The sequence below is a fragment of the Haemorhous mexicanus genome, chromosome 3, assembly GCF_027477595.1.
Source record: "Haemorhous mexicanus isolate bHaeMex1 chromosome 3, bHaeMex1.pri, whole genome shotgun sequence".
NCBI lineage: Eukaryota > Metazoa > Chordata > Aves > Passeriformes > Fringillidae > Haemorhous > Haemorhous mexicanus.
The window spans coordinates 87,096,413-87,124,184 of NC_082343.1; the positions used below are offsets into that span (position 1 = coordinate 87,096,413).

At 40.5% G+C, this 27,772-nt stretch overlaps 1 protein-coding gene across 3 annotated transcripts in view; it reads left to right on the forward strand.

Moving 5' to 3' along the window:
- FILIP1 (filamin A interacting protein 1) overlaps positions 1 to 27,772 on the forward strand; it is a 102,574-nt gene that overhangs the window by 22,353 nt on the left and 52,449 nt on the right. For 2 of the 3 annotated variants that reach the window (XM_059842596.1, XM_059842598.1), the window contains exons 2-3: positions 5,756 to 5,896; positions 19,963 to 20,241. In XM_059842596.1, the coding sequence (XP_059698579.1) occupies positions 19,969 to 20,241 (273 nt within the window). In that variant the 5' untranslated portion in view covers positions 5,756 to 5,896; positions 19,963 to 19,968. The remainder of the gene's footprint in view (positions 1 to 5,755; positions 5,897 to 19,962; positions 20,242 to 27,772) is intronic. The other variant, XM_059842597.1, reaches the window with a different exon arrangement.

The window sequence follows — 27,772 nt, forward strand, 5'->3', positions numbered from 1 at the left end:
TTTTACTTCAAGCTCAGCATAAGAAACCTTTTAAGCATGAAAAAAATGAAGTATCTCCAAAACCAGACGACTCTGTTTTTAAAAAAGTCTTCCCTCTCACGTGTTCAACCCATGCTATGACCAACATAAATTAGAAACAATCATAATTCTGTTCCCTTGGCTATATCTTTTGGATATCCTCCAACATAAAATGCATTAGCACAAAAATGTTCTTGTCCTTAATTAATTTATAGCTTAGAGCAGAATACCATAAATAACAGTTGAACTTCAGCTGCAAAGGTTTTAAATCCATGGATAAAATATTTCATAAAAATTGTAATAAAGCTTAAACAGTTCTAGATGACAAGTAGAACTAATTATCAATAATCTTAGGAATTTTGGTGGTGGACAACTGAATGTAAAATATTTTTGTTTTGTAATACATTTGGGTTCTATTGAATTTATTTTCATTGTGGGAGAGAAAATGATTTTAAGTTTTATCCCTACCCTGAACAAATACACTTACTAAACTGAACTATTTGGTTAGAGTTGTTGGTTTGGTTTGTTTTGTTTTTAAATAGCTTGAAACATATAAAGTACGCTGGCATATCTTGTTTTGAAGCATAGATGATTGAAGTCTACAGAATCTGCATGAGATATTATAGCTTTATATGGCAACACAGGACTGGAAAGGATCTAATGGGTCATCAAATTTATTGTTATAATATTGCAGGAATCATGTTTTATAATCCCCTTCATACACTTATCAAGTTCCACTGTGAGCGCATTTAGGAGTTTTGCCGCTGTTTCTCCAGCTGGAAAGTTGTTCCCAAACCTCATTGCCCCATGTGAGAACCTGTTTTTGGTCTCTCACACAGGTTGAATTCTGGCCAATCTTTGCCATTGGGTTCCACTGCCAACACTGTCATTTAGTTGAAATGGCTCTCCCATCTCCCTGATGTTTGCCTCTGTGATATATTTATACACAGCAACTGGATCCCTTAACAGCCTTTATTTTGCCAAGTTAAACAAGCCAAGCTCTTCATTCTGTCTTCTCATATGATAGCCTCTCCATTACCCTGATCATCCCAGAAGTCCATCTTTGTACCTGGACAAGTCTGAGGTAATGTGCTACAAATGACAAAGTACAACAGTCTTGCATAATAGCACAGTAAAAGAAACCATAGCAAACAGAGTAATAATTTCAGGCTTGCAAGGATGTGCTGTGCCAAATATTTAGGAGGTTGAGTAAAGGTTTTGAACCTTCTGAGGGGATCTTCATTAGAAATAATGTGGGTCCCTCCCTGCCTCCCTAAGCTGTTGATTGAAATTGCAGTATGAAAGGTTTTAGGGTTTCAATCAAAAGCTGGGAAATAAATCAAAAATTTTTTTGGTGGAGACCTTCAGCCACTGTTGTATGCAGTTCATTAGATTTCTGACAGTGATAATTGAAGAAATGGGCCTGGCATCTTGAAAGGTTGTTTGGCAAAGTTTTGCAATTAATGACTGGGAAAATTCCTATGAACACTGTGTAATATGTGATGAACCTTCCTGGAGAAGGCACTATTGCATTCACATGTTGCCCTTAAGAAATCTCAGTTACAGAGTTCAGAGGGTTGGAATTACCCTGGAATTACCTCTGCAGAGTGCTCCTGTTGGTGTGAGCCAATGGAAAGCAGAAGAAAATGAGGGTACAACTGATCCCACCACCTCCCAGGACCACAGAGAAAAGTGTGTTTGGTCAAATCCAGTATCCCCTGGTCTCTTGTGCCATAGCTTCTTGGAGAACTCCAGGAGACTCCTGCCTGCCAGGTATTAAGACTGTGACAGCAATCTTTTTTTGGCTGTTCTACTTGTAATCCTTACTGAGTTGATAGTTTAATCAAATTTCAAAGGGAGCTTCAGAGAGAAACTTTTCCCCAGTCATTCTGAGTCTGACATCCCAGTGCTTGGCATCAAGCTCACTGCAGAACAGGATGTCTGTAAATGTAAAGGAGAGGTACTGGGGGAGCATATGTTTTTCTACAGTCCTTTTCTCAGGAATAAACAGGCTGATTTTCTTTTTCTGCCCCATGGCAGAAGGCAAAAAGAGCTTTTGTAATATACCATAGGAAAAGGGAAGCACAAATTTAAGCTACTACATGCACATAAGAAGATCAGTGAAAATGAAAAACTTTTAAAATACTTGAACAAGAGCAAAGGAGAACCCCAGCTGTGAATACAAGCAGTTAAGTAGACAATTAAAGAAATACATGCAGGAGTGGCAGCTTTCTGAGGATTGGGGATGGCAATCCCCTGGGGAACAGAGACCAGAGGGAGACAGCTGGGGACAGCCCCAGGCCTTGGCATCAGAGACATTCCTGGTGATAGGAGGAGCCCAGGATGGGCTGTGGGCCCAGCTAGATGGCCTCCATGGGCAGGCAGGGCAGGGTTGGGCTGTGTGGGGCTGTGTGCCAATCCTGGGACTGGGGCACTGACAATAAATTAAATGGAACTGTAATTCTAACAAATACTCTGATGATAGCAGTGATAGTCAAAGAGTTGATTTGGTAGTGGAAGCTGTCACACGGCTCCTGCCCCCATAGTGGCCTGTAGGTTATGGGAAGGAGGTGCCCCTTCCTGCATCCCAGAGCCTTGTCCAGTGGTGCTGGTGGGGTGTAGGGTGCTTGACAAAATCAGCTTCATTTTATGTCCCATTCTGACTGAATATGCACAGCCAGACCTTCACAGTAGCCCACCAGACTGTCTGCCCAGGACTTGCCCTTTGTTGTACGATCCCCAGTGTAGCTGCTGGGGCTTGGAGCTTGGAGTGAAAAGCAGCTTTGAGACCTCTTTGCTTGTAGAGCAATGGGAATATGGGGACTTTCTCTGACCCCTTTCATTAGGGCTTCTTGGCAAACTTGCCAAAGAAAACTTCAGCTTTGCGCTACGTTTGGTTTCCTGATCCATGCTTCACCGGGGGAGAGAGAACATGTGCATGTGAACGAGGAAAGATGAGAGGCTTTCTCCAAAACTAATCTACAGAGAATCAATAGCTTCTTACTACTCTGCTGAGAGTAACAAACAAAAATTATTCTGTTTAGTGCGCATGATAAAACTCTCAACAGTTGGGATTGAAAAGCCAGCCCAAAAAACTGTGATGTTATCACAGCCCTGCTAGGTTTAAGTTGCTCTTGAGGGAAAGTCTGCAACCAAAGCTTTGTCTTTCATTAGCCTACCAGGGGTCTAGGAGCATTTTGATGCACCTGTGTGATGTCTGTGAGTGAAGTATCAGCTGTATCAGTACTCAGCTCAGCAGCAAAATCTCATGGGCTTCTTAAAACAACACAATGTTGTATAATGGGGAATACTTAAAATGCTACAGTGATATTCACCTCAATTCTTTCTTTTGCTCACTATATTTACTGCGTCATCACTTATTTAAAATGAAGAAGACATGTATAGACATAAATATTATCTTGAGATATTTTAATGCTTAATGAAGAAAAAGCTTTTCCAAAGAGTATACTGTGTCTACCTTATCCTGATGCTTGGTCAAGTATTAGAGGATGGAAATTACTTAAGTCCTATCTGTGTTCCAGGACTGTCTCTTCTTGATAAGATGTAGGTGTTATTACTACACTTGTGAAATGACTTTAAAACAATAAATAAAGGAAAGAAAGTACCCTTAAGTGCCTATTTTAAACAATGTCATCTGTGAACATGGTTTCTGCCACATGAATAATGCCACTTTTGTTTGCTTATAGAACATCAGATTTCAATCTCATTGAGGTTGATGAAAATCCAGAGTAACATCTTTAAACTCAGAAGACTAAAGGCAAATGAGGTCAGAATTTGACCCACTAAGCCTTGGTCCACCCTTTTTGTATCTTAATAATTAGTATGTGCTTGTTGACAGCAAACTCTTCTTTGCTTCTTACATTGTGTAAACTGCATTGCAAAATCAGCTCTTCATTACAAAAACATGATTCATTTTCTTTTTTAGGTCTAGAAACTTTTAAAGAGAGTAGTCTTGATTCTTCCTCCATTGAAATTAATGAAAAAAACTCTCGCTGAATTTTTTTGAAGGACTAACGTTTCACATGGCAAAGAATTAATTACTGTAAATCCCATGTGCCTCATACAAGTTATCTCTATTCTGCTTCTTGTGAGTTGTCATGAGAGATATGATTCAGGGCTTGTGGTATAACAGTGTGATAACCCAAATTCTTGCACATGTAGGAAATGTTTTCTGCTATTCATAAATAAATAAATAGATAGGTAGTTGCTCAATCTTTTCCAAGAAGTAGCTGCTACTCAAGATTGAAGTTCTCTAAGCAAATTTTCTAGAAAATTAAAATACTTATCAGTAAAAAAACCTTCCTGTAAATCGAAGTTTTTCTTAATATGTATGCACCAATTACAGCTGGTTAAGATTTCATTACTGTATCTCTCCTTATATTGCCCATATTCCAATAGATCTTGTTCATTCCACTCAGAGCAAGGGAAAAAAGACACAAATTCCAAGCTGATACTTACTATTTTGCAAGAACTCACATACAGTTTGTTAAGAAATAATAGGCAAATGGGTCAAACACTGCTCTGACTGCTACTAAATTAGTGCAGTAGTTCTGCTTTGTTCCTTGAATGGTAATGTTCCTTGTATGACTATACTGTTATTAGAACTATATAAATTATGTAAATAACAGACATTTTGTAGAGTTGAAAAGAATTGTTACTGTTTTATTTAAAAAGATCACAGCTTCCAAGAACACCATGTTTTCCTTGCCCAGGAAAGACCTCTATGGTCTCACAGCCCTCAGAATCTCTTTGAGTCCTGCCACTGAGCCTGCCTGGATGCAGCATTGCTCGGATCAACGGGCTCTGGTGTTTCCATTCCAGCTGTGTCTGGAATGTATTTGACCTGCAGAACTTTGCCTATGCCATAATCATGCTGCTCAGGCAGGAGGGTCAGGGCAGAATTCAGGGATTCCATGATTCTGTTTGTTTAGACAACCCAATCAAATGCATGAATGAGCTTTATCAACGTGAGACCCTGCCTTTGTCCAGTGCGATGGCTCTGTTCCCCATATGCCCAGCAGCATCCCAGCTCTCCTGGAGCAAAGCTCCTGGTTCCCTACATGTCCTCTACACCTCCACAGCATTTGGAGTTGTCACCATGTCCCCAGTCTTCCTTTGTTTTGTGAGAGAAACCATGTCTTGCTGTGCTGCAGGTTGGCAGCCGCGGGCGTCCCGTGTTCCCCCTGAGCAGGCAGGACTCTGCAGACCGCCTGCAGTGTCACTGATACTCTGCTGTCCTGTCACCCAGTTGTGTCACTGCCCTGCACATACTCTGCAGAACTGCTCTACTCAGTGAGGAACCCAGTACATCACCTATCAGCTTTTTCCTTCCCCCATTAGGGCTGCTTTTTTTGGGATGGAGGGGTTTCTTGGTGTCGATTGCCAAATTAGAGCAGAAAGCTCTGACTTGAGGTACAGCTCTTTGGAGGCAAAGGGAGTCTGAGGTTTCACCACCCAGTTGCTGTATCAGTCCTACAAACGCCTCACCTTGTGTATCCTGGATTCTGCAGGCCACTGTGTGCTGTCACAGCTTTGGAAACACAAGGATAAAACCAACAGGAGTCTCTAAATAAAAAATATTAGTATTTTCAAGCCACTTAAGGTCTGGAAGCCTGTGTTTTCTAGCTGGCCTGCAGGCTGGCTGGCCGACAAAGCAGAACGTGCTGCTTTTCTCTTTGTCCTGGCATGTGGCCCCTGAGCCTTATCTCTTCTCCAGGGAGCAGCAGGGACCCCAGTCAGCCCCAGGTGGGAGCAGCAGAGCGATGGCACAGGGACACCTCTACCCTCGACTCCCTCCTCCCCACTCCGGACCTAGAATCTAGTGAAGGCCCTGCCCTGGGAGCATCCCTGGACACAGGTATTCCTGCACACCACGGGCTGTTCTGCTGACACAGCTCCCAGGTGGAGCCACACTCCTAAATAAATTACATTCAGGACAGGCTGTTGCAATAGCATGGCTGGAAAGCAATACCTGAGCTTTCTGCAATGTCAGCTCCAGGAGGTCACCAAAATGACTTATTTCAAACCAAGTGAACATGTGAACATGAAAGCCAAGGGTTTTTCAAAGGCTCATCTGAATTGCAGAGCTGTTAAAGCCCTTGGGGACTGTTGACAATTCCCGAGGACATCCTCAATGCACATTATTTTCTCTGATTTTTTTTTAGCATAATGAATTAAAAATAAACATCCTGAGTTAAGGACTTAGTGTAACGAGGAACTCTGCAGCAGGCACCATGGAATCCTCTGACCATATTACATGTCTTACAATATTCATCTTGGATTTTTCCTGTCTTTTAAAAGCCCCATTGCTGGTATCACATTGGTTATACAGCATTCTTTATTTCCAGTTTTAAAGTTCCTCAAGGTGCTAGAACATACTTTGGAACTGTGAACCCAGCTCAGAAACTGGAAGGCAATCACTAAATTATTTTATAAAAATTTCACTGCTTTAAGCCCAATATCATATCATATTTTTAAATGTCTGAGTCATTTGGAAAGCTTGAGATTGTCTGTATTAATTATGGCCCCAGAAGATCTATCCCAACAGTCAGAAAGCAACTCCATTTGTAGTCAAGGATTGCAAACACAATCTTCCTGGAACTGAAAGTTGCACATTGTGCAATTTTTATGGCTTGTATAGCTTTTCTATTTTTAGTTGTTTCAAACCTGCAATCCATCATATAATCCTCCTTAAACTGTCATCCATAATGCTAATTGACACTAACTTGGCATAACCGATTTGCTTTCTTAAATTTATGTAGTTACTGTTTTATCTAACAATGTTACACAAACAAAACTTTATTTTTCTCTGATATAAAATTGATGTGAGTACAAACTGGTAATGATGTGTTTCTAGTTATGGACTTCAAAACAGTTAACAAAAAAAAAAAATTACTCCCCCTCCCAGTATTTTCTTTCTTTCTTTTAAAAATATGCATGTGTTTTAAAGTCCAACAACTGTTCCATTATTTCAGCAAGATATTTATTTAATATTTGCCTCTATAGACATTTGGAAAAGTTTCTCTGAGGTTTGAGAAAGACTAATATAATGGCACTTCTCAGCTTTTTTGAATACACAAAGAGAAGAACATTTTTCAGGGTTTTTTCCTTTCTACAAATGCATCTTCAAGGTATAAGAGATCAGTCAGTGGCAAGTCTTTACACAGAGCTCCCCAGCCTTGTTCTTGCTTACTTAAATAGTTGTTTGGCTACCTGCAGAAATCCTTTGCAAGACCCTGTGTCACACCATGGCTGAGCAGAGGACAGGAGACTTGCCACACCAGTTCATGACTTTTGTACCATAATCCTAAGTGTTTGGCTCTGCCAGTATTTTTATTTTCTAGGTTTTCCTATCCCTTTGATTGTAATCCTTTGTCTTTGACATGTATGCTTATCAAACAAGTCCAAGGTTTGTCAAATTCTTAGTGTTTGCTGCTTCCACAGGGTGAATTCTAGTGCCTGGAAATCCAGGGCTGCAGCCAAGTCATCCCACAACACTGGGATGTGCTGCTGAGAACTTTTCCATGCAGGCTTTTGGGTTTTTTGATGGCAAAAAAGTAATAGCAGTACCAGTAAGTAGAATCAGAATAAAGATAATTTTTTGCAAGCATGACAGCCACCTTAGGCTGAACTTGTGGTCATCTGCCAGCTGTACAGAGTTTCTGTAAACTCTCTGGCCATTTCATAGCAGGGTGGTTTTGCAGGCCTAGAATTCACTGACAAACTGCTGATTGATTTTTTAATTTTTTGGTTTTAAATTTATGTTGGTTTTTTTTTTTTTTTTCTGCAGTCACTGGTGTTGTGCAGGATGAATTGAAAAGATGGACACCATGTTTCTGAATTTACCATGTTTCTGAATTTACTTTAATTAAATGAGTTGCATAATTTAATGTAGAGGCATAGGGTGTATGTATTCCTCAAATTCCATTTCATTTAGCAGAGTCTTTCAGGTTTAAATGTAAGAAATATTAATTCTTAATTAGTAAAAGTAGGGAAATACTTATTGAACATGGGGATTTAATTCTAACTTTTCTGAAAGCCTTGGGAAATATTTTCAGTATATATACAGTGGAGGCTCAGCTGTTTAGTTTGAGCTTGCTTTTTTGGCACAGCTGTGCTTAGCAGTTGGCCATTGGATGCTCTGGAGAGCTGCCCTCTAACTTTGGTCTGGGCAGGTCTGTAAAACCCCTCTTACCTCTGAAATTCATGCAGTCTGCATGTGGACAAATGCAGATAAGGAAAAGCTCTTATCTGTGGTCTCTGTAGTGAATAGCACCACAGCAGGCAGTGGCAGTGAGAGCTCACTCAGACACTTTCACTAGGCATATAAAGCTGAGTGAGGGAGTAAAACAGTAAATGAAAAGTGAAATGAAAAACAGTAACTGAAATCTTGTTTCTTAAGATAAGTGAGTACAGCACCTTGGATATGACAAGAGGTGGATTTGCTTCCTCAAAGGAGGAAAACTGGCTAATCTTCCCTTTCCCAGTCACAGCTTGGTCCAGCTTGGTCACAGCAGAGCCAAGACATGACAGAGCTGCCAGCAGAAACAGCACCTGGTCCTTGCCAAGGTCCTGGGTCCACCACACAGGAGAAGCAGCTCCAAGTAATTTCTCAGTCACCTAAACCTACTTGAAGGCAAATGAAAAACATTTAAGGAAACAAATAAGGAATGCTGAGACACTACATAACTGCAGGGTCAGACAGCTTTTCACTAAATAAAGAAAACCAGTAATGTACTTATATTCTGCTTTCTTACCTGACCTACTACCAATAGTATGCAATCTGCGTTTGTACCTCTCTCTCTCTATTTTTTTTTTTTTTTTGGATGGTGACCAATCTTTTGTGAAATGTCAAATCACTCTTGAAAATTTGTATTCCAAAACCCAGTGTTGCCTTAATATTTAGGGACATCCCACCAATTCCCTTCAGCAACAGAGATCCCCACTGCTTTTCTGTCATTCAGCTCCTCATATGAAATAGGAACTTGAAAGTTTTATGATTAATTTTTTTTTCAGATTTTTCATCAATAAAAATTAGTTTCTAGTTTCACCTTCTTTAACTGAAAGAAACCTAATGTAGATCCATTTTTATTGCTCTTTCTTAAATCAGCTGTTTTGTACAATTACAGCCAAATTCTCCACACTCTTCCTCCTAAGAAAAGAGTTTAGTAAGAGATGTTGTAGCTGGAGTACCAAATGAGCTCCTTTCCAAGTTAGGGAGCTCAGTAAGGGTCACCTACTGACTCTTTTCACCTATTTCTTCACAGTATTTTTAGAAATACTGTGTTCTCTGCCCCTCTCAGGCAGAAGTGTGCCTGCAGCAGAGGTCTGATGCCTTGTAGAAAACCCATCCCAACAGCACAAGCCACTTCGGTTTGTGACTTCATTAATACAAAATTGGTCATAGCAGGGACTGTGAGGGGCAGACACAGTCCCACAGCCTCTGCCATGTCCTAACACTTGCCACCAAGTGTGGCACTGTGTCAGATGCTGATAACGAGGTGCCAAATACCTGCTACTGCCTCCCCACCCATCAGCAAAATCGGCCTTTGTGATGATGCATTTCTGGATCCAGCCCCAGTTTACCAGTCAGTGCACTGATGTGCCCAAATTTAGGGCTGACTCAGAGGGGCAAAGCTGGGACCTCCAGCCATGAACTCTCACAGGGAGACTGGACCAACACCACCCTCTCCTAGCACCTTTTACCATGGGAAGAAAAGCAGAGGATGCTTTCCCTGATGAATAGGAGCCATGGTGGGCTTTAGCAGTGGTCGCTGGAACTGCCTGACTGAGGAGAAGGAGGACAGACCTGCAGTCCTCAGAGAGCTCAGACTCCATTTCAAAGACACTGCAGATTATGGATGGAACCTAAACTTCTACCTAAGTCACACAAGCATTATGAATTTATACCAGTGCAGACAACTTTAACATCACACAGGCTTGTAAAACACCCACTCCATTTGCTGGACCTCTTTTTAATATCTTTCCATGGCTCTGAACTGAAATTACTTGCTAAGAAAAGCAGCTGAGAAAGTTTTTCTCTATCCTTCCTAGTGAAAAAAAAAAAAGAAAAAGAAAATTAAACCTTTTTAATGAAGTTAAGAAAGGTAGGGTGTTTGGCTAGTTGCAACAAGACAAACACAATTAACTTATATTTTATCCCTGATGAAATTGGATTTTAAGATGTCACAGACATTAAAGAATCTGGCAACAGGTAATCCTAGTAATGCTAATGCAAGACCAAGGCCATGCAGAAATATTTATTTGCTTCTTCCTTCTCCTTTCCTTCCTTACGCAAAGTAACTATGCTGTATTTTCAGCTTAGCCTGAATTTTTGCTCTGAATTAAAAGGCCAGGTGAAGATTTAAGCAGATTAACATTAAAAGGCAGTTAAAAAACCCATTAAAACCAGCCCAACCTGTACATGCAGGATAACTCTTTAACTTCATTCTTTTCAAGTGAAGAAATTGTTGTCTAGGGATTTTGAAACCATGACGTTAGAAGAGGCGTGCAAATACCGTTCCTAAAAATGAAAACTATTCAAGTGGCTGAGGCCATTCTCAACGCCCAGGTGAGGTATCTGCAGGTTTTTGTGCTGCTCCCTGTCAGCAATGTGAGACATTTTTAAAATCATTTAGGCTGACATTTACTTCTCTGCTTTCTCTGCCACAAGTTCTGAAGTCAGTGGAAAGCCTGCAGGATTACAGGGAAATGATGACAGCCACTGGGCTGGCACTGCCAGGAATGAAGTAAGACTCTCCTTTCCTTTTACCTCTTTGCAAACAGTAATGACAAGTGAAGGCCAGGGCTTTGAATAATGCAAGGGCCACTCTGGAGCCTCACAGTGTCCCCTTATCAGTGACATAAAGAGCTCAAAGTTTGTGCCACCAAGCCCAGCAAAAGCCAGGATAAGCCTGGTGTGAAGTGGGGATGTTGAGCAACATCTCTCTGTGCTTCAGCTTCTCTGTCTCTTCCTGCTCCTGCTGAACCTCTCTATCACCAAAATATCCCTCAGTAGCAACTTAAAAATATGCCTCTAGAATAAGTACTAGAGTTCTGCATGCTTTGACCTAACTTGAAAAATTCGGGTTTTTTCTGTTTTCCCACCACCCACTGCTTATTTTCCCTCTCCAGACTGTGTATTTATGGTGAGTTGCACTTTCCCTTAGCACGGCTGATTAGTTTTCCATTTCCTTTGTTTGTAAAGGCTGTGGAAAGGAAAGGTTGTAAATTAAAGAGTGAGGGGGTATGAGCACAGGTACTGGAAGGTGAATGTTTGTACTCTTGCTAAATTCTTGCAGTTGTCCTTGGCACACTTCTGGCCAGGCCACTTAACACCCTCCCGACCCATCTGAGAGCACGATTCAAGAGTCAGCATGGGCTAGGAGCAATTCCCAGCGGGCAGTGTGGATGCAGCCAACATGTTATGGATGCTAAGAGGGCTTAAGAGCCTGAAGCATTTTCCAGGACAGCTGGCCTCACAGTCAGAGAGGAGTCCTGGGCATGGTTAATCTCCAGTATACGTGTAGCCAGAGAATTTTTTTTTTCCCAGTGGGAAAAAATATTATTGTAAAACCACCAAAATTGATGGTGAAACCCAAGGGCAGGTTTAGTATCAGAGACTATTTTAACTCCTTGTTTTGAAACCAATTAAACTTCACAGAGGATGAACCTTTCGGGAGGTGGAAGGCAGCCCAGTTTAATGGAGGGGGTTAAATTCACATCTCACCAGATGACAAGGCATTCATGTGCAAGCTGGTACTCTGTGTCTATCAACAACTGAAACTTCCTACAAAGGAGTCACTGACAGAGATTTGGAACTTGCTCCCTGCTTTGGTTGACAGTTGAAATTTGAGATGCTGCAGATGGCTTTTTTTTACACTGTTGTCTCTTGGAGACTATATTTGTAGAAGATACAGGTCCTCTAATTTTTTTCCCCTTGCCATAAAATCTATATGGGTATCTACATTGTGATTAATTTTTGTATTTTTTTTTAAACAAGAGAAAGATAAATTACATGTAAAATGTAGCTATAGCTTACTCTTTCAGCAAAATCAGAGCTGTGCAAATTATGGCTACTGAAAAGAAGACAGATTCAAGCCCCACATCAGGTCAGAAAGAGACAGCAAAATGCTTACCTCTACCCAAAGCTTAGAGTTTGCTTCTGGGACATTAATCTTTTTGTCTCATCTCATAGCTGTTAAAAATACAAGTTAATTTTGAACTAAAAAGTAACTTTTCAAAGTGAAAAGTTGAAACTTATTTTGTAGAAAGTGAAGGGCTTCCTCATTACATAATTGTATTTGCTATTTGCCCCATGGTTCATTACTAGGTTAAAGCAGGCTTGCAAGGCTTTAGTTTCCATGCTGTATTACTCAGTGGTATATAATTTTTAAGTATTTTGATTGGTCATAGTGAGGATACAAACAAGGCAAGACCTGTGATGATTTTCAACCTGCTCCTGTGTACTACTGCTTTCAGCAGTTTTCTCCCACCTTGGCAGGGGGCTGTGCACTGTTATAGGAGCAGTGGTCTTTAGGAACTACTTACTAGAGATACTAGAGTGTTGTGCTTACCTAACACCAGAGATTTCCCAACTGCAGGAGTGACAAACCTTTGGTAGGCCAGCTAATCTGCATCACCTCTCTTACCATTCTCCAGGCACGTTCTGGCTGTCAGGTGATAAAACAAATGTTTAGGAGGTTTGGACTGGAACTAATGGTGACACTGCTAGCGTTGTCTTCATGTGAAGTTCACAGTTTGGTTTGAAATGGGTTAACTCAAGGGAGCAGAAAGCTGTAAAACAATATGAGAGGAATCATGACAGGGCACAGCGCTCAATCCAGCGCTCTGAGAGTGGCTCTGTCTCAGGACAGCCTTCCCCAGCTGGGTGCAAGGCCCCAGAAAGCAGCTGCATTACTTTCCTCCAAAGATTCATTTTCCTTCAAATCAGAGGTATTCCTGGGCATGGGATACCCCAGTGGGCTGGGAAGAGGGATGATTCTCCCAGCTCTCCCAGCTCAGCTGAAATGGGCTAGGAAGGCTGCACGGCAGGCACTTGGCACTGCTGCCACTCTCCTTGCTCCTGGCTCATCCCTTTCAGCCTCACGGCCACTCCAGAGAATAAATGTCTCAGCCCTCATCAGACCTTGTGGCGTGTTTGTCTAGTGGTGTCAGCTACTTGAACTGTCTCCTCTGTGACTCCTGTTTGTACTTTCTGGCAGCTGGGAAGCACAGTAATCAAAACATGGGTAGGGTGATACATAAAAGTTTATTTTTTTGACTCAATTATGATCTAATAGCTTATCATTCCTCATGCCTCATGCATCCAAGATGTTTTTCCAGATGAAGCCTGGGAAACATGAATCTTTGTGAAACAAGTCTATGTTACTCCTTAGTTGGTCAGCATGCATTACTCATGTAAAAGTATTCCAGATGAAACCACAAGTTTTCCTGAAAATGACAAAATTAATGGAATTATACCAGCATAAACTCTGTTCTTTGTAAATCTGTGCCATAATTTAGCTAGAGAAGAGTTTACCTTGGAATTAAAAAAATGGAGTTAAAATGGTATAAATCTGCCTTGGTGATGACTGTGTTTCCTCTTTTAATTTAGTGAAATCCTTTTCTGCTTTCATGCTGATTATACTTATTTAGAAAGACACCTCGATCTGGCATTTTCAGAAATCAGTTTTCTTCCTGAGAGTACATTTATGATTATTCCTCTTTTTTTTTTTTTTTTTTTTTCAAAACAAAGGAGCTATTGTTGATATAGTCCTTGGTGAAAAGAGTCTGTGGGTTACTATGTGCCACTGTTACAAGAATCAATTTTAAAATAAAAAAATAAGTCTTTGATAAAGCAAAAAGGCTTTGCTGATTCTCATGCTGCTCCTCAGAAAGTATGTCTGCTAGAACCTTGCTACTTTTCTACACTGCTTACAAACAGCAAACCCCACTATGGCATCAGTGTCAACAGGATGAAACAAATATTTATTCTTCAGTGCATGAGGCTCAGCACTGGGGTGCTGCTCCTCCTAGCACCTGTATGACAAACACTTTTCCAGGGCAGCAAGCTGACCAGGTGAAAGGATGAAAGCAGCAATGGTTTACATAGCTAGACTAGCCACAGGTCCTCTCCCAGTCTGTGCAGGAATTACAGCCCTGTGGTTTGGTTATTCAAGCTGTTCACTAAATAGAGAATTGTCCTGATTCAAAGAGTATCCATAGCTCCGTGCCAAGAGCCCAACAAGAAGGGCAAGCAGCAGACATGTGCTCTCACAAAAGCACATTGGCAAAGTAGAACACTGTCAAAAGGAACAAAGACTTTTCTTGTTTGCTCAAATCATGATGCATGTGAGGACAGGAGACTGGGGTTAGACAGCACAATGGATTAGTACTTTAGGATTGAAAATTTAGAAATTCAGGAAACTCCAGGATTACTAAGGTCATATATTTTTTCTGTTCTTCATTGTATTAGTCATTAGGTTTATTGCTCTCCTCTGACCATCCTGACTGAAACAAACACAGGAGTCATCTGCAAAAGCAAGAGCAAGAATGAGGTCTGCATTCCCTTGATCTAGTTCATTCACAGTCCAGAGTCTGTCACATCCAGAGTCTGCTCCACACAGCATTAGAGTCCAACCGCACAGCATTGCTCATTCAGGGCAGCCACAGCTCCTACTGGGCCTATCACAGCCTCTTGGGAATGTGATTCCTTTTAATTTCTTCAAGCCAGACGAAATAATGAACACCTGCAGAGCCCAGGAAAATGTCCTGGAATAACCAATATGAAAACAAAGAATTTTAATCAGTCTCTGAGGTGGTATGAACAGTTGTATCTCTACATGGTTGTCCTGTGAAAGTCACACCACCGAAGCCAAGTAAACTTAGTTGTGGCTATCTAGATCCCTTGGGGCTAAAGCCATCCATTCCTATCTGGGGTGGTCCTTGCTGAGGACTTCTAAGCCAACAAGGTCAATTTGATGCCCCTATCCTTCTCTCCTCCTGACATGTGAGAAAATATCTTCCCTTCCCTTCCCGAAACCTTCCCTTCCCTCTTTTCTCATCTTGTCTTTGATGTTTTTTTTTTATTGGTACCTGCTACTTTCAGATACAGACTGAGACTATTTAAAAATTTTTCCAGTTCTCCTCATCATTTGTGGGGTGTTTCAGAACTGATGGAGGGTTTATATTATTAGGTCTCCAGTCTGAGTATATTTAAATTATTTTTCTCAACTAGTATTATATATTGATCCATAAAATCATCACCAGGCAGAAACTTGAAATGCTCAGTGCTTGAGTTCTCCTCAATCAACCCTATGTACCCAGGCACTTCTGCACATCACTTTGCTCCACTCCAAATTCCTGCACAGCAGAGCCCCTGAAAGATACAGTTCGCAAAGCCACAGCAGAGAAACAAATTCCAGTTTTGGTTCACTAACCCAGCTGTACTGTCCCTACAATACTTTGTCAGCCTGTCAGAAACCCAGCACTTTCATGTCATACTCTAATCAGTTAGATCTGCAACTGAGATCCAGACTACAAACTTATTGCCAATGGCAACAACCATATCATGGCTTTAAATCAACTTTTGTGCATGTGAGTATATTATGACATAATTATTATTATTAAGGGAAAGTACTGTGGAGCCAAAATCATCATGTCCAATTAGCAAGAGGGGCTACACATTAAGTTCAAAGAACCTCTCTGTGTTATCTGATTCTAACAGAACTAGTAACAGAGCCTAAGCTAACCTGCCATTTCAAGAGCTTTAGGGAGAACAAATTGCCATCAGCGGGGGAAAAGACTTGGAATAGCATGCAGCCTGTCCTCTCCTGACATCCTACTCAGCAAATTCCTCACAGATTTCCTCCTGATGTCAGTAAAACTAACATAAAGGTTATTTCATAAAATCTTGTGTGGATTCTAACTTGTGAAAACTGAAGGATCCATGCCCAGAACAACAATACAGGCTCATGTAAATAACCATAACATTTGTCCTTTGTGCATAAAGCTTAACAAATGGCTGAACCAGAGGAGGGGCTAAAGAGTTCCCATGCCGAGTACCAATGCTGTGAGCACATATTGAAATGAGTAGCCAATAAATGTCAAAATCAAGGTGACTGATCACAAAAAGTCTTCTTGTTTGACTGGAAACTGTTAGGAAAGGTTTCCAGCTTAATATGCAATATGATGAGGAGTGGGGAAAAAAAGAAGTAGAGTTAAATGCTTATGTTGTTATAAATCATATGAGCTATTTCTTCAGGGAACACAATCCCTGAATGCTGGAATGATACGGAGATGTAAGGAATTCTGTAAGATATGGAGATGTGGTCAGGACTGACAGCAGGAGGTCATTTGTTACCAGCCTTGGACTGGCAGTGTCCCCAGAATCAGTTTTGGAACCCGGTGAAACAACAGATAAGCAAAGTTTTGGGATTTGGATATTTGCATACTGAAATAATGCAAATACTCAGAAACGATTCTTTCTCGCCATGGCATCAGAAATGCAGACGGATGTCCAAAATGATAGTGCTGAGCACTCCTTTCCAGCACACAGTATCTCAGCCAACATCACTGCTATGTTCTGGCTACTTCACGCTGCTCTAATTAAAACTCAGTCATCCTTACAGCTGCTTCGTGTTCCTGGAGCGCTGCACAACAGCTGGATCATGCCGTTGATTTTGGCCCTTAAACTCCTTGGAAATTACTGTGTGAATATCGAAACCTTGGCCTTTTCTGTCACCATTTAAGCTTCTGTCACCTGCATCTCTGGCTTCAGCACGTGACACCTTTGCATTTGGGTAATGTTTTGAAAAAGTATCAACTCCATAAGGGAAGACAGAGTAAGTGTTAGCATTCCCCTGATTTTGGCAGGCTTTCACACCAAGAAAGGCTGTTAGGGGCAGTGTCCCTGAGTGTGGCAGACTGTCTGCCACACTTACTGTCAGGTAAGGCTTGCCACAAAATAAATCTACAAGTTTAAAAGAAGTTTTGAAAGACGCCAAGTTTGATCTCCTATATTAGCAATCATATGCTAATTAGCCAGATGATACAAAACACCAGGTAAATTGGTTAAGCCTCTCTGTTGTCATTTTAATGAACATAACTTTGCATTTGTCCTTGCTGGGCCTCTACTGATTTACATTGAGCGTAAGCACGCTTGAAATATGCATTCCTAATTTCTCTGTTAACAGGTTGACAAGCCTATAGTCAACTGCTCAGTCTTTACACGGCCTCATGAATTGTTTCTCAGCTCCCACAAGGACAGATGGATCACAGTGGCTGTCTTGAGCTATGATGTGCCTGGGTGACTCTGGGGTCGGCTGTCTGTCTCTGCCCCCAGACACGCTTAGGATGGTTCTTGCACGCTGAGCTTCAAAGGATGAGACTGGACGCTAGGTTTTTTTGGTCTTCAGAATTGTTTATTATCTCTTATCTAAAAGGTCCTTTCCCTGCCTGAAGGATCTGACCAGCACGGCAGCCAAAGGCACTCTGCCCACCCCTAAGGCGGCCACATCTTTTATAACAAAAACTACGTATATCATATTTACCTTTTGTCCCCAATACCTATCATCTTCGTCACTAAGTACACCCTCATCCCAGACCAATCCACAAGTGCCAACACCACCCCAGAAGATGGAAGACAGGAAGAAGAAGGAAAAGCCTGGTGGCACACCCTGATTCTTCCATCTTGTCTCTACAACCCCCCTGTACCGAAACCCCAAAATTTGTGATTCACCCTATAATAATATCTTCCCTTCACCATTTACACCCGAGTGATTCTCGCAGGTTCCATTTCCTCATACATCGGTGGCACATCTCTAGATGGATCAAAATCAAGCCACCAAGTGCTTTTGGCAACATTCCAGGACTCCCGAGCCCCCCAAGGGTTCTCTCGGTAGCTCTGGACATCAGGAGTGATGTGCTGAGCTCCCACAGGTGACACACCACCTTTCATGAAGTCTAACATACTCAGCTAAGTGCATCTGGTTGATTATGCAATGTTTCAGGTTGATGATGTGTCTCAACTAGACATAAATTAAATTTAACATTAATTGTGCACTTTCAGGCCTATAAGTTGAGTCACCTTACTACAGAGAAATCCTTAAAATGGCACGTTACTAAGTAGAATATACTGTAATACAATAATCTGTTTTCCACTGCAAAACATATACAAGACAGTCTTCAAATATTTGTTCTTAAAACATGTGGAATGTCCTGGATCCATGAAGCTATTCAATGTAAGCCACAAAAAATAGGTTTGGTTTAGAGATGAAAGTGGCTGGAGGCTGTGACCCACAGGGACTCAGAAGGAAACACTTAGAAAATAGAGACAGATTGAATCCCAAGTGCTCTCTCCTGAGAGGAAGCATGGTTGGAAAGTTTCAAACCCATTAAAGTTAAACAAATTGAAAAGCCCTATCTGAGAGGAAACATAGTACTATGTTTATTTTTCCATTATAAATCTGAAACCTAAAAGATTTCCTGAGGTTCTCAGGTATTGTTCATGCTTATAATGGAGACCTGTTTTTAGAAAGTGCAATTCATGTATTTAATCCAAACTGTTTGATGAAAAACACCCTGCATAAGCATTCAGGAAGCTAAAGGCCATTGTATACCTGTATCGCATTGCTTGGATAAGAGCAGGCCTACAATGCAAGGAATCTCTTTGTGAAACTCTCTCACTCTAAAATATAGGGTCTAATTCTCTCCCCATTTATGCTGCTGGATGAATTCCACTGAATTAGTGAAGACATGAGTACCCAGTCATAATAAAAGGACAATCTTCATGCTGAGTGTGAAACTACAGAAGCGCAAGAATAATTGTGGCCAGAGATTTATAATGCTGGCCTGAGTCAAGGGCAAGCCACTGCAGACCCAGTGTAATTTAACAAAGCTGATTAGTCAATGTATTTTAGGTTTTGCTCCCTCACTAGTGAATTGCTGCTCTGAACTCCTTATCAGAAGCATGTGTGATGTCATTGATGTTGAAAAGCATCTGTTTGACTAATGAACAAACTGCAAACTAACACCAGAAATCAATTTAAATGAGAGGAAATACTTGGAAGCAGTGGAATATTTTTCATTAGATTTATTGCTATAAAAATTTAGCAGTACAGTTGGTCAAGTGACAGAGCTGAGGAATGTTTGCTGTTGTAGTCTAAGGCTCCATGTAGGTGCTTAAGAAGACAGAAATGTGAGCATTGAATAACCATGACCTGACATTTTGGAGAAACCCTGAATCTTCTGGAAAGAGTGTGTTGATATTGCCCATTTACCTGTTAGTGATTTCAGACCATTTGTGCTCATTTTTCAAACTTCTTTTCAACTTTCCTTTATGGGACTTATTGTCTATTAATGCTGTGCAGTATTTGCCACCTGATTTACTCTGCATTCTCCATTCTTCTTGGTTACCTGCAATAAAATCATTGCTTATTTCAGAGAAACAGCAGACTGACATTTGTCATGCTTTGGCACTTCACTCTCATAGAGAATTTCTACTCCAGCAATATGCTTTTCAAAAATTCAATTACATTTCTGTTTCTCAAGTAAGCCACATGTTAAATAAGATCTATTTGACAACCTGCTTTGTTTTGTACTGTTGAATTGTGAATGATCAGCTGAAGAAAAGGAAACACTGGAACATGCTGTTCCACATAAATTTTAAGTTCCATACATTTAAGCTCATATCAGCATTTGGCTTGCTGAAAACGATGGCTAACCTTACCTCAGGACATTTTTTCTGCCACACACAGAGTTGTTGGAATGGTTGAGTTTTCCACCACAGCTTCTTGAGCATGACAGTATTCTCCAGTTTTTAGAAGACTGTTGTTCTTACCAAAGGCAGTATTTCCACTGTGGCTTTCTTTTTTCATAAGTAATTTTGTTTACAAATGCATCTTTATGTTTGTTTCTTTCTAGGCAGGGATGAGGTCCCGAAACCAAGGTGGAGAAAGCTCGTCTAACGGGCACTTCTCCAGTTCCAAGCCTGTCATCAGCCACGCAGAGAATGAAAAACTTCAGGAGGATGCCAAGAAAAAGAACAAACCTCATCGGAAGGAAGATGAGGTCATGGTTTCAGCCACTGTCAAACGGCACTCAAAATCACCTGGTCCTAGTGAGAGAAAGAACAAGAAGTCCATAGAGCTTTCTAAAGAAGACTTGATAAAACTACTCAGCATAATGGAAGGAGAATTGCAGGTAAATTAAACATATTCTAAACCATATTTTCTACTTACCTATCTATTTTTAGGTTGTCCAAAGAGCACAGGGCTCAACAAACAGGAACATCCACATTTAAGGCAAAGGACCACAAGGAGAGAGCAGTGGTAGCTGGTGTTTAACAGCCATAGTTTTAAGTGATGCTTTATTTCCCACTGCAGCTACCCAAGCAAAATAAATTAAAAACACCTGTCAAAGAAACACCTGACAAACAAATGTGGATCTGCAGGTGAGGCTGAAAACAGCCACAGGGGAATCAGTGGTGGGTGGGAAGAAGGGAGGGGGGGGAAGACAAGTAAATATAGGGAATGTAATTGCAATAATTATTGAAAATATTCAGGAGGCCAATATACAAGTCAGGAATACTGAAAACGGACTTAGGATGTCCCCTGGAACTTCTGCATATTTAGATGTTAGTGAGGCCTCAGCCAAAGCTCTTCTGCCTGTCCTGTCTGATTTCTGGAGTCTGGTGCTCTGCACATTCCTTGCCTTTCAAAGATCCATTAATTTTATTTCTTGGAGTAATGCTTGCTTGAAAGCTTTCTCAGTTGTCCTGGTTTGCATGTTAATTTCAGCCCAGTAGTAAGTCCCTGGTGGCAGTCAGCCTGATTTGCACTTAACTCGTCCCCAAATGTCTGTCCAGTTTTGAGATTCTCTTTAATGCTAATACATCACTGAACTCTCTGTGGTGTGAGCCTCCAGAGAATTTCAAAATAAGAAGCTGAAATGTGGTATTTCAAAAAGTCAATATGAAGACCTGTGGCTATTCAAAACTTATCCCCTTTTGTAATAGGACTGCTTTTCAAATTCATACATTCTTTTGGTTGTACTTTAGTGACCTTTTTCACTGAACCTGTGGACAAGCAGAAAAAAGCCACCCGACCTGTGTGAAACATTTTGTCTTAATCCCTTTATTCCAATTAACCATCACTATTCAGCTTTTCATAGAAGGCTTTACTTTCCCCCTGAAATCCACAGTCATAACATTATTACTTTAATGTTGAACTTGTTACCATCTTATTTGATTACAAGAAGCAATTATTCTGTTAATTTCTTTGGTACATGGGTAACCATTAGCACAACTTTGAGATTCCTTCTCACTAAGTATCATTAAGTACCACTTTTTCTGCACATAATTCACCTGTAGTTTGTCAGAAACTACTGTCAAGTTACAAGAAGTATGCATTTAAAATAAATAATTTTGTCAAAGACAGAGAATAGTCATTTTACAATGAAAATCTACAGGGAATAAAAGGAAGAAAATATGATGAATGCAATTTTGCAGAGGAAAAAAGAAATTACAGAAAAGTAACCATTTTTATTGTCCTTCATTTTACTTTATTCAAAATCATGTATATGTAATTTTCTTAGAGATGGAGCTAGCGTGCAGCTTCTCTGGTGAACAGAGCCAAACCTCAGTAGAAATGTATCATGCTCGTGTTGTTCGCAAGGATTTACCCTGAAATCACCTTTGTGGTCTGGAAAGGCGAGGTGAAGAAAGTCACTGATGTTTCCTGTGTGGCAATAAATGTGGTCTTTATTGCTTGAGTAATTCTCCTGTTCTTCACCATAGTCTTTTACTTTGTGGGGTAGTTACACAGCCTTTGAAGGACTGCCCATGTACTCATTATCCTCATGGGCATGATGGGAATAGATCCTGGACAATACTTTTAGGAGTTTTCATACATACAGACCCCAAAGAGATGTCAGGCACTGCTGAAGCTTCCTGGCATGACAGGAGGGTGTGGGGACACCCACACTGGTAGGTGCAGAGTGCATCTCTTCTTCTGCTCCTTGCAGCCAGGCAGGGAAGAGAGTAATTATTTTTAATCCACACAAGTTTTTAATTTCATGTCAAACCCCCCATTTTAGTTATTTCCCTGGCACCTGTGTTGACCCATTTCTGAAGTGGGCAAGCTACAGCACCTTGGCTTGAGATGAGAGCCTGGCTTTAACACTACAAAGGAAGATGAGCCAAGGAAGGCTCCAGCCAAAGTAAATACTCTGGTATTACCTCCTGGCTGTCACAGTGACCTAATGCACTGAGTCATTTCATGGCTTTTTATTTTCAGATCTTTTCAGACATCTCTGGTGGCTGGCTGGCATTTTGTTGGACTGACAAATCACACTGTGGGTTTACTTTGAAGCCATTTCAATACTGGCAAAGCAAACGTTATCTAGGCATATGTAAGAGGAATTGGTTTTGAGAATAGCATCAGGCTGTACCTGTAGGGAGATGCATTATTTTCTGAAGGAAAAAAATGGGATAAAATACCATAATTGTTTTCTCAGCCATGAGCAGGGGGCATCTTATGCCCGTACCACCAGGGTGACACTGCCTTGGAACCCTCAAATGGTGAGCTAAGCCATGGGAGGTAACCTCTGACAGTGAGGTTAAGTGGGGTTAGCAGGGTAAACTTGTAATGTATTCATATGCATCGTGTGCTTAGTTCAGTACTCACATCATCTGAAAACATAGACCCACACCACATTTATTTTGGTATCAATATCGAGCACTTATATCACAACTTGATGCCCCAGCTCTTAATTTTGAAGTCAGACATGCCAGAAAACCATGGAGAGACACCCTGGAAATGATGTTGATGTCTTCATTTTTACCTTCATTGGTTTTCAAAATTATAATACCCTCAGGTAGCTTGCTTGTGCTTTAGCTTCAAGAACCAAGTTGTGCCTGTCTTCATGTTTCCTGTCTGGACCCTGTACATTTACAGAATATAGAGAAGGAAAGCTTTTCATAAACAGCTGAGGTCACCATATGCCTTATTTTGTAAGAAAACAAAAGGGAAGAAAAAGTTTACAGAAGCTGTGGTGATGAGAATGTGCCCCAATATACATGGCAGGAGAGCTCTTAAGTACAGCCTCTCTGAGAGAAGGGTGGGAAGCAAATGATCTGGTGACAGGGATTTATTTTAATGGCTCTACAGCTCAGTGGAGTGTATTTTCTCTTGTGAGATCTAACGGCTCACAGAAAAAAAGTAGTGATTACATGATCTTTAAACCCATATTGAACATATAGTGGCAAAAGACCCATGAAAGATTGCTTCCTATACCTGGAAAAAAAATCTAATTTTTAAATACTGTAAAGCTGATTTGAAAAGAAAACTTCAAATACCAGTAGAATAAATTGGACTATGAAAGCATGGCATTAATTTGCCTGGTGATTTCAGTCAAACCCACATGTGAATATTATTAATTACAGAGCAAGACAGGCACTGTGGATCTTTACAATGATGATATAATACTATCTGTGGTTCACAGATTTTTGTCCAATGGCCTATGTGTTTGTCCTGGCAGGAACATATTCCCTTTCTGTATGTTTTCTGAGCAGCAGCCATTAATCTTCAGCAATACCAACACTGATTTTCAACATTTCCTGATTGGGGGCCCAAAAGGAAATGAGGAGGAGTATTCCTACATGTTTACGACTCACTCTTTTATTGCATGTTTGGGGGAAAAACCTACAATAATAAAAATATATTTATAAAGACAGCATCCCACTACAAATCATTAGGTTTTTCAAGAAAAATAATTTCTTTTCCAGACTCTGTGCCTATTGCTGAAGGATAATTTAAGCTTGGGAGACAGTTTCCTATATTTCACAACAATTCAAAAAGGAGCAACTTTTCCACTCAAGGCCTTTATTATAGTCCGTGTTTTACTGGGTTTCTCCAGTGCCAACGTGTCATTCATGCCCTGCAGCTCAGCCCCTCATTCCTGTCGAGGTCCCTTGCATGCTTTAGGGCTGAGGGAAATGTTTTCTGAGAGCCTGGCACTGCTGAGGAGCAGAGCGCCTCAAAGCCATGCAGCCATGGGCTGTAAAGGAAATGCATGTTGAGTTGTCAGCTGCACATTTCCTCTGTTGCAGACCTGAGGGTGCAGATGGGCAAGATGTGAAATGTGATGCCCTGAGGAACAGCATGTGTAATATACAAGGGATATATAAATTAATATTCATTAATTAGACAAGACACAATTTCTGACAAGTCCTCAGACTTCCAAATGGTCTAATGTAACACTGGCTTGGGTTTGGTTTGATATTTGAAGGGAAACACTGTGTAGCAGAAATTCAGAGGTAAACCTATTTATACAGCATTCCTGGTTCAAAGGGAGAGACCAAACCACTCTGCTGTCAAAGAAATCCCTTCCTTACAAGCATTTAATCAAGACTGCATTTAATGTTTAATTTGAGTGCTTACAGAAGGTGCCAGAGCAATATCTTGTTGAAGGGCAGGTGTGGGAGGCTGGTTGCTGAAACAAGGCAGTCGTGGAGGAAGGAGCTCTCTCAGCCAACAGGAGGAGACAGGAGGAGCTCACCTTCAGGTGGGCTGCAAGACTTTCTTCTCAGCCTGGGAGGATCAGGGAAAGGTTAGCAGAGGACTCTGTGTTTTGTGCTCTCTGGTAAGGTCCTTCTGGAACACTTTGGTATCAGTGACTGCACATTTCTGCCACCAGGAAAATCCTCACTCTTAACAAAGTCAATTAACTTACATGGGTTTAGGTGATAAACTACCCATTGCATTTTAACATTTTATAGGGCATTTTAATACTTTTCTATCTGTCTTTACAGCAGAAAACTATGCTTTGTAAATGCAAAGGAAAGGAAAATTCTTTACTGTTTCCATCTTTCTGCTTTCCCTTTTTCAGGGAAAATTATATATATATAATATAATACCTTTTATTTTATAATTGCTCTGTTCAGCTCTTTTTCCTAAGATCTAAATTTCCCTATTCACTTTTCTTCCATTCTTTATTTTTCTAGTTATGACCTTTTTTCTTACTCTACCTTTTTGTCACTTCCCAGCTCAGGCTTTCCTTGCGCTTATACTGCAGGTACATAGACTGACCTGAGAATTCTGGAGATAAAATTGTATTAGATCTACTGTGTATAAAATCCCATCATCTGATTTTTTTAGGCAAATGCTTCCTTTAACCTTTTCTGTTAACTTAGTAAGCCGTGTTTTAAGATTAGGTGGGTTGTTTACTTTGACTACTCCTACTGGAAAGCAGTCCCAGAACTGAAAATCTTTAATGTTTATCTGATTTCTCCCATTTAATTTCTAAAGCAATTTTAATTATGTCTAGTGAAACCTTTATGAAACTCTGCTGTACAGTGATCCTGCTTTGAAAGCCCACCTCTGTCCCTCCTGCTTTAATGCCTGATGTGTTTGTAGGCAACAGCCTTGCATGCTCTGAGCCTTTGTTTTCACTGTGCTGCCCTACCACATCCTTTCCATTTCCTCTGGCAAAACAGGCTCTCCATGTCCTCATCACCCCCTGAGCAGCAGCAGTCACACCCCGGGTTCACCTTCTTGATGTCTGAAGCTGGAACTGCACGTGGTGCTTGCTGTAGGAGAGAGCTCCCCATGCCTTGTGCATCTGGTTTCATACTTGCCTTTCTCTTTAGGCATGGCATTACTTGGCCTTCCCATCACTTGTCACTCTGACTAGTATATACAAGAGAATTTGACTCTGTAGCTGTTGTTATGATGTTTTTCTGTCTCTTTTTCCTCTTGCTGCAATGTGTAAACTTGCATGTAATGCCTCAAACTGCTTTTGCATTGACTCTTCCAAGATATTGTAACCACATTGGGAGAGCCACCTAGTTGTTTAGTTAAAAACACTGTACAAACTTCTGTATTTTTCTTGAGTGTCTTTTTTTTATACTCTTTCATTAATATTAATACATATGGATCTGTCTGAAAGCTCAAGCAAGGAATGTGGGATAGATAGGTGTGTAGAAACCAGATGTGTTTCTTGTGCAGGTACAGAAATCTGAAGAGAAAGCTCGGGCAATTTGCCTTGGCACCAGGGAAAGCAGTGAGGAGAAGGAGTTTTCAAATGGTCTTTAGCAAAATAGCATAGATTAACAAGCAGGAGATGAGCCAAGGCAGAAAGAATAGGTAAAACAAGAGAAAAGTGCATGCAGGGTATCTGTGAAGTCCTGTTGATTGAATTAAAACAGTTTAGGATTTATGAGCACATCATAGATGAAATACAAATTCCCCACAGGAAAACCTTGACAAGGACAGAACTAGTGGGAAAAGGAGAAGATAGGGTTAATGTGAGGAAGGAGAGGTGACTTAAGCAGAATGGAATGAGGGGAAAGAGGCTGGGCAATAAAAGAAAAAGAGTGTAAGCAAAAGGGGAATACAACAGAGATAAATGGAGCCAAGCTAGTCACACAGAAAGTGGGCACACAAAAGGCAAGAAAATGAAGGGATAGATGGTATCCACAGTGTAGCAAAATGAGAGCCTAAAAACAAACTCTAAAAATGTCTGGCACATCAGTAAATGAGTTAAAAAATTGTCTCCTCTCCTACTGACCCCTGGTTTGTTTGTGTTTTTCTAGTGAAGAATGCTTTTGCAGCACAAAAAAAAAAAAAAAAAAAAAAGTTTTCAGACCACAGATGCTCTCTTCTATTTTCATTGAATAATTTATAACCAGATATTAATTTTGTCCAGAATAGTATTATAGTTATTTTTATTATATACAGAATAGAATAGTTTATTCTCTGTAGCTTGCATTTGCTGCAGTGCAAAGTGCAGAACATATCATAGGAGGTAAGAAGAATTTGTCTAGCAAGTCCCAAAATCATCAGTTTTGAAATAGAACCTGGCTGTTTTGTGAGAGGAAAAAACCCTAAAAAACAAAGGTAAGACAGTATACTGAAATATAGTTAAATTGTGCTATTTATGCAATTTCCTGCTCCATCTGAAATAAAGGGCAGAGGTATTATCAACTATGGGGATGATAGCCATCCATCTCTTTGGTACCAACATTGCTTTAGAATTACATGTATGCTTTTCAAAGTAATGATCCTCAGTAAAATGTCACTGTCACAGGACAGCTGTAGGCTGGAGACCTCTTTCACAAAGATATTTTAACATCCTTCTCTAGTACCGCCTAAGCTGTACTTAACAGAGCTGAATCTATTGTGTTAGTTAGGCTTGAAGGGTCAGAAGAGAGAGGAATAACTGGCAAGTGTCTCTGACCCACTGAACATCTTATCTAGAGTGGAAGGAAGAGTAGGAACAGCTTGGGTTGTTTTTTTTTTTTCCAAAAATTCTTGGTCTTCTCTTCAAAACAGAACAGAATTGCCCACAACCAGCTTTTTGAGTTCTGGTCTTTTTCCAAATTGGTCCTCTCTTGCAAACTTTTAAAAATTAGTTTTAAATAAAGATATAATTTCACTATTTTTCTTTTTCTTTACATTTACTTACCAGAAATTGTATATTCAGTGCAACAGTAATGAAGAAATTCATATCTCTTCTCATTTTTCTTGAAAGTTCACTTTGTGGGAGAGCACATGGCCCATCATTTTGCAATCAATGTTAAATGCATGAGCTTTCTGGCTTTAAAATATCTGGGATTCTTTGGAGAGCTTGCAAAGAGCATATGTCTTATGTGTCAGAATGCTGTCCAGTACTCTGAGTCACCAGTTGTTAATTTAACATTGCAGTGGTAGATGAACCTGTTTTTATTAACTTT